This window comes from Geospiza fortis, unplaced genomic scaffold, assembly GCF_000277835.1.
Source record: "Geospiza fortis unplaced genomic scaffold, GeoFor_1.0 scaffold229, whole genome shotgun sequence".
NCBI lineage: Eukaryota > Metazoa > Chordata > Aves > Passeriformes > Thraupidae > Geospiza > Geospiza fortis.
The window spans coordinates 3,394,777-3,402,117 of NW_005054357.1; the positions used below are offsets into that span (position 1 = coordinate 3,394,777).

The 7,341-nt window shown below is 49.5% G+C and overlaps 1 protein-coding gene across 2 annotated transcripts; it reads left to right on the top strand.

Moving 5' to 3' along the window:
- Window positions 1-316: 316 nt before the first annotated feature.
- SERPINC1 (serpin family C member 1) lies at window positions 317-4,809 on the top strand. 2 transcript variants are annotated; one of them, XM_031059183.1, is made up of 7 exons: window positions 317-871; window positions 2,547-2,762; window positions 3,071-3,208; window positions 3,296-3,689; window positions 4,027-4,091; window positions 4,294-4,318; window positions 4,578-4,788. In XM_031059183.1, exons 1-7 carry the CDS (start codon window positions 497-499, stop codon window positions 4,766-4,768), a joined length of 1,404 nt encoding a protein of 467 aa, XP_030915043.1. In that variant the 5' UTR covers window positions 317-496; the 3' UTR covers window positions 4,769-4,788. The 2 variants fall into 2 exon arrangements, with proteins under 2 accessions (XP_030915043.1, XP_030915044.1); XM_031059184.1 differs by having other exon boundaries at window positions 318-871; window positions 4,294-4,809.
- The last annotated feature ends 2,532 nt before the right edge of the window (window positions 4,810-7,341 follow it).

Consider the following 7,341-nt stretch of genomic DNA (forward strand, 5'->3'; position numbering starts at 1 on the left):
TACATTTTTTGGGGATTAGAGATGTAGATGCTCTGTCCACGGAGGGACCAACTTCCTTGGAGACCTTTTCCTTATCATCTTCTCTGCCATAATGTCTCCTACATCAATAACTGAAAAGTTCTGTAAAGCTGAGGTGAGTCTGGCAGGGTCCTTACACTGTAGTCACCTCACTGGCCAGTGGAGAGGACTCACAAGTTCAAATCATCCATTTTGGTAGAAACTTGTCAGGTCTGAGCCTGCTGCTTAAAAAAGAGGGGCTCAGGGTTACTGGGAAAACACTGATTTCAGTATATTGCTTCTAAAAGCATTGTGTGCTCACAGGCAAGCTGTCCTCCTGCTGTCTGTCTGTCCTTGCTTGTCGTGCAGGTGCAGGGCAAAAGGATGACTGGAGGGGGCTGTGGGGCTGCTGTCACTGTGATGTTGGCTGGAAGGGGCCCAGGGCTGTGGGTTTCACAGACAGGCCGTTTGTCTAAGGCCTCTCTCTGGTTCCAGGACAATGCATCTCCTCGTGCTGTGCCTGCTCAGTGTCTGGGGGCTGGCTGCCCCTGAGCACTATGCCGTGGAGGACATCTGCACCGCCAAGCCCCGCGACATCCCCGTGAACCCCATCTGCATCTACCGCAACCCCGAGAAGAAACCCCAGGAGGGAGAGGGACAAGAGCCAGCCAAGGACAAGCTCCCAGAGTCCACCAACCCCCGGGTGTGGGAGCTGTCAAAGGCCAACTCTCGGTTTGCTGTTGTCTTCTACAAGTACCTGGCTGACTCCAAGGACAGTGGGGAAAATATCTTCATGTCCCCCCTCAGCATTTCCACGGCCTTCGCCATGACCAAGCTCGGAGCCTGTGGCAGCACCCTCCAGCAGCTCATGGAGGTTGGTGGAGATTCCTCAGCCTTTTCCTATAGCAGGTCTGAAAGACAGGAAAGGTGATCATGGCTAATGGCTGCTCTCAGGGTCTCAGGATTTGCCTTGGGGAGGAAATCCCAAGTTGGAAGGACTTTAAAATTCATCTTGTTCCGCCCTCTGCCATGGGCAGGGACGCCTTCCACTAGACCAGGTTGCTCCAAGCCCTGTTAGATCCCAGCTCTTTCCCCTTACTCCCTATTTGGATCCAGCATTCCTGGGTTTGAGAGGTTAGCTTTTATCTGGAGGAAAGGAAGCCCATTTGGAAGATGAGGGAAGGGAATGGCAACAGTTTGCCTCTTGCAGATTGAGCTAAGCTTTTCCTTATGTAAAAAGCAGGAAAAGCCATGATGTCAAGTCCTGCTGCAGAGGAACTTTTTCACATTCCTTCTCTCTTCCTTGGGACAAAAATGAGACACTTAGGAGAACTTGCAGTCCACCTGTTCCAGGGCAGGGGAGCCTGTACATAGGAAGTCTCTCCCTCTACCTGTTGGCTTATACTCAGGGGATAGTTCTGATCCCAAACTAAGAGGTAATTCTGAGTTCTGTCTCTTCTGTGCAGCTAATTTAACTCCCTGCCTGTCCTAGCACCCTTCTCAATGCCAGACCCACTCACCTGCTGTGTGGGGTTTGATGCTGCCCATACCTTTTTCTCCAATGGGAGACCTCAGCCCAGAGGAGCCTTTCTCCCTGCAATGAGGAGGTGTGAATCCAACACCTCTGTTGCTGTCCTTACAAATCCTGCCTCTGGAACAAATAATGTTGGTGGTCTCCTGTCATTATCCACACAGCCTGAGAGGAGCAGCTATAACCACATCTCCAAAATCTTCACTTGTGCATTTCCCTCTGGGCAGCCCTTCCCACTGGAAGGGGAACCTTCTCCATTGAGCCACCCACACTTGCAGTCCTAACCCTCCTTTTCCCTATGAAATGGCTGGGAACACCAGGGATGCCTTACGGGAAACAGTGCCAGAGGAGGTTCACAAAGAGCAATGTGCTGTGGGATTTTCTGTGCCTTAAAGCCCTGAGGTTGGATACCAGTAGAAAAATCATAATTGTCCTTCCAGCTGGCAGCTGGGAACAGATAAAAAAAATTCCCTGTGCTGCAAAAATCTACCCTCAAAATGATTGCTACATATTCCCATTCCTTGTAAAAATAGATAAGATGTACCAGAAGTACTCAACAGGCCATGAGAATTCCTCCTGGGAAAGAGGAGCCTTTAGCAATTTCACAGGAGGGTTTAGCACATGTGAGTCCTCCCATGACCTGATAGGACCCAAGAGCTGCAATGCTCATCTCTGGGCTGTGGTAAGGGGTGATGAACACCGTGTTAATTTTAATAGTGTTTAAAGGGGAAGCTGGGGCCAGTCAAAGGCAGGGTATAGACAGTAAGAAAACTGGTGTTGGAAAGAGGAGCAGCACCTCCACATCTGAGCAGAATTTCCATTTGGATTCTCCAAAGGAGGTCTTGGGCTGGTGATGTGTTGGTTTTCCGTAGGTTTGGGTTCCCACACATGGAGGGTGAAGCTCTGAGGGCCTGCAGATTTGTTGCTGTGGAGGGAAAGGCAGCATCACCATTTCCTCTGGGGCCCAGGAGCACAACAGCCTCCTCATAGATTTCTTTTTGCTGTTTGGCTTGTCCAGGTCTTTCGATTTGACACCATCTCGGAGAAGACATCAGATCAGATCCATTTCTTCTTTGCCAAGCTGAACTGCCGCCTGTACAAGAAAGCAAACAAATCCTCAGAGCTGGTGTCAGCCAACCGTCTCTTCGGGGAGAAATCTTTAGTCTTTAATGAGACTTACCAGAATATCAGTGAAATCGTTTATGGAGCAAAACTCTGGCCCTTGAACTTCAAAGTGAGTTTGAACTACTCAGGATTTTGCTTTTTTTGTTTGGTTCCACCCCCCACCCCCAGTCCATGCTGTCTTTTGCCCAAAAGTGCTCTGCTCTGGGTGTGTGGGACATCCAGTGAAAGCAACAGGGAATATGGAATGCAGCTCCTCTCACTTAAGCTCACCCTAACCACAGCCATGTCCCACTCATCACACCTAAGCTTCATTGTCCTCCCCCAGCACGTACCCTTCTGAACCTGTCTCCTGCAGAAGGTGTACAAAGAGAGGTTTAAAACCCATGGCTTAACCTTTTTTTTGGTCTCTTTCTTTAGGAGAAGCCAGAACTTTCCAGGCAGATCATTAATGAGTGGGTGGCTAACAAGACGGAGAAGCGCATTACAGAAGTGATCCCAGAAAGTGGTATTGATGATCTCACTGTCTTGGTCCTGGTGAACACCATTTATTTTAAGGTAACAAAAGCTAACAGAACTGGGGAGCAGCACACTTGCCTGGAGGAGACATGGTGCTCATGTTTGTTTTCCCCCTCTCCTTTTTAGGGGCACTGGAAATCGCAGTTCCCAGCTCCAAACACGAAACTGGATGTATTTCATAAAGCCAATGGTGAGACCTGCCAAGTCCCAACTATGTACCAGGAGTCCAAATTCCACTATGCATTCATTGCCCAGGACAAAGTCCAGGTGCTGGAGCTGCCTTACAAAGGGGATGACATCACGATGCTGCTGGTCCTGCCCAGTGCTGGGACGCCACTGGAGGAGGTGGAGCGAGACCTGACATCAGAGAAGCTGCAGGGCTGGATTGATTCCATGAAGGAGATGTCTCTCTTTGTCTACCTGCCTCGCTTCCGTGTCGAGGACAGCTTCAGCCTCAAGGAGAAGCTGAGGAAAATGGGGCTGGAAGATCTCTTCAGTCCAGAAAACGCCAGACTCCCAGGTGAGATGTGGAGATGTGCAGGGTAGAGGTGAGGGGCAGCAGTTCCTCCCTGGGCAGAGCAGTAGGTGCAGCAGCATACAAGGAATGAGCACATGAAAGCATTTCTGTGTTGCTGCAGTCAGGGATGGACTCTCTGGTAAAGTCCCACCATGGACACTCAGCCCTGCTCTGCACTGAAGACATGGCAGCTTAGCAGTCAGTTGCACATGGAGGAGGATGGTTTTGTTTTAGGGCAGCCATGCCTTCTGCCTGATCCCAGGCCATGGAGGATGGGAATGTGTTCTTTCTTGAGCTGTCTCTAAACTCAGTTTCACCTTTGTGTATTTTTGTATTTCAGGAATCATTGCAGAGGGCCGCACAGACCTGTACGTGTCTGAGGCTTTCCACAAAGCCTTCCTTGAGGTGAGCCTTGTTTGGTGCCAGGGTGTTTTGCTTTTTAAAAACAAATATTAAAGGGGAAAAAATAGTTCTGAACCTACAGTGTTCAGTTCTCAGCAGTCTGGGGCTTTGGAGGGAAGCTGGCCTGTGGAGGAGGAGGAGGGTGAGCCCTCTCCATGCTGCATAATGCCTGTATTTTAATCCCATCTTGTCTCTTGGCTGGCAGGTGAATGAAGAAGGCAGCGAGGCCTCAGCTGCTACAGCTGTCACCATCTCTGGCCGTTCCTTCCCTCTGAACAGAAAAATCTTCAATGCCAACAGGCCCTTCCTGCTTTTCATCCGGGAAGCTGCCCTCAACACCATCATCTTCATGGGCAGGATAGCTGATCCCTGCTCCTAAAGGGGCTGGTAGGGCCTCACTTTTCCCTCCTCTGCCACGGGAAAAGGGAGGTTGGGTATTGCCACTCAGTATGGGCTGCTCCTGGGGTGGTTGGTCTTGCTGTTTGGTGCCAGCTGCAGGGAGGGACTGCATCCAGCTGGGCTGTCTCTGCTCCTCCCTGCCATGTCAGGTGAGGGGGCTCACAGGTCACCTCACTGTCCTGTCCTTTGTGGCAAGGAAAGCTGAATTTCATCTGGTTACCAGTATTTTTGTGGCACCCAGGTCCAGCATTGCTGTCCTTCCTGTGCCCAACCCTCTGTAACTTTCATCACTTGGTTCATTAAAACCTGTAGATCAGTATGTAACAGACTGCTCTCTGAATGCACACTTTACACTGAACCACTTCCTAGACTTATTTAAATTCTTTTCCAACAAATGGGGCTCCACACTGGAAAGGTGAGTGGAACAGCAGCAGCCATAAGGCCTGTGCTGGCTGGGCTAGGAACACCCTTCTGCAGCTCCAGGTGGGTGGAAGAAAAAAAGCTGTGCCCTGCTTGCCAGCAGCTCCGGTGTGTCCTGTGTGCCCAAGTGCTGGGAGTCACTAGTGACAGCCTTGCATAGCCAAGGCTTTGAAACCCTTTTTTAATGCTAAGATTTCATCAAACAGTTACTGGAACAGCAGTGCCCATGAACCACAACAGTGCCCAGGTAAGGTAACCAGTACCTGTAGCTTTGATAAAAATAAATTATTTAATCTGCAGGTTTACTCCAGGAGCTGAGGTCTCCTGGCCTGCTGCCAGGCCACATGTGATCAGACCTCTTGTTTTAGGATGGCTGTATTGCTGTAGGACCTTTGCAGGGCTGCCCTGAAGATGCAGAAGATGTCTCCCATTTCAGGCAGCTGTTTCAAACCAAAAGTGAAAGCACAGTTCCTGTCCTTAGGAGGTGATGGAAGTGGTGTGTGCAGACAGTGGGGTGCACTGCCCAGTGGGCCATTTACTCTGGATTTTGTAGAAGCAGCAAAATATCCACCTTTGGATAGGCTTCTCTTGGCAGGAACTGCTAGAGCAGCCAAGCAGTGAGGGAGTTAACTTGGATAGAACTGGTATGTCAGATCTTTGGTCACTGGGTCTCTAGTTCTGGAAGCTACCAAGGGTTTGACTCTTTGCTGTTCCTAGTAGGATTGTCTGAGCATCTGTGCAAGCAGTGGGTGTCTGGGACATGGAGAGCCACCTCCTCCATTGTCCCACGGGCCATGGCAAACCCTACACGTCTGAGAGTGTCCTTCAGGGGCTCCTACAGGTACATGCTCCCTTGGAGCAGTACCTTGGAAAGAAGCTGTGATGGGCTGGGACCCTGGGAGAAAAGGGGGAAGCATTCTGAAAATAACAGAGTTCAGAAAGCAACTCTTCCTCTCCCTCTCCCTGCCCTCCTGTGGGAGGCTTTTCTTGCTGGATCCCATCTCTGCCTGTGAATGTCACTGACAGACACACAACCTCCTGTAATCGCTGCCTTTTCCAGCTGAGCTCCAGGCTGTGGAGCTGGACACTGGGGAAAGAGGAGGGCTGAGGCACTGCCTGGGCCTCCCTAGCATGGCACTGAACCAAAATGTTTCCCCTGCCAGAGGCAGCTGGGAAAACATCCAAAACTTGGCCTGCAGCAAGAGCACAGGGCTCGTCCATCCTGGGGAGACTGAAAAGGGCTCAGCCTGCTGAAGAGGTGAGACAAAACTCAGCCAAAAAGGACAGAAGCTATGAGTTGCCAGGAACAGCAACCTGGCACTGTGCAACCTCTCTCAAGCTGCTCAGCTTAGGAGAGTGTGCAGGACCAGACAGAAAATCCACGTTGGGTAAGCACCCGTCAGCTCTAAGACAGACAAGGATCTGAGTATTAAACCATTTAATTCTCAAACCACTCACATGCATAATGTTCTTTTACACAGTGTTAAAAGAAAGAAGAAAATGCATTTTTTAATACAAACAGAATTTCAAGTATACATTTATAGAATTTTCCAAGATTCTTACCCAAGTTGCTAAGTTCTCATTCACATTGTTCTTAAAGCTGTCCAACGAGAGCGCTTTTTGCTAAACTGCTTTCAATGCAATTGTACAGTCCCCTCTACCTTGATTTTATTTCCCCCTTTCCCAACTCTGGTTCCCCTGCCACCCCTGCTCACCCCCTCCAGCAGTGCTGGCTGTCCCTGGACACAATGGCCATGGAGCTTTTGTTTGCCAGTGCCTGCTGGAAGAGGAAAAGGGAAGCACTCATTGAGGGCCATTTTGGAAACAGCTTGGAGAATCACTGAAGAACAGTCTGATATCCACAAGTTACAGCAGGCTTACTCTTCAGCCTACTCCAGACTAGTCTGAACACTGACTTTTTAAAATTGAAATAAGGACTGCAATCAAAAATAAAATAAAATAATAAAAAAAGAATAATTAGTACAGCAGGAAATTTCTTAACTGTGAAAGTATGTCTTGAACGTTAGGACACCTGTCCTAAAAAGGTTTGATTTATAGGTCACTAGTTGAAGGTGACAGCACAATTTCTGTTACAAATGGTTACTCTGCAAACCAGCTCAGAGCAGAATCAATGTGGGACACACAAACTTGGATTAAAAAAGAAAAAAAAAACCAAACAGAACTGACAAGGGCTCCATATTCACGTTATGGAAAAAGCCCACAACCCCAGTAACAGCTTTCTCCTGGCTTTGCTGCTCAGCTCAGCCCTGGGCTGCCAGCTGGGTGCAACTTCTGACCTGTTAAAAAACGGGCTTTAAATCTTCTTGACAGGCAAGGGTGGGTTTCTCTTGAAAGATTCCAAAGTCTCCTGACAGCTTCCAGCCCCACAGGTGCCTGGGCACGGTGGGGCTGCTCCGGGCAGCGTGGGGGCCCG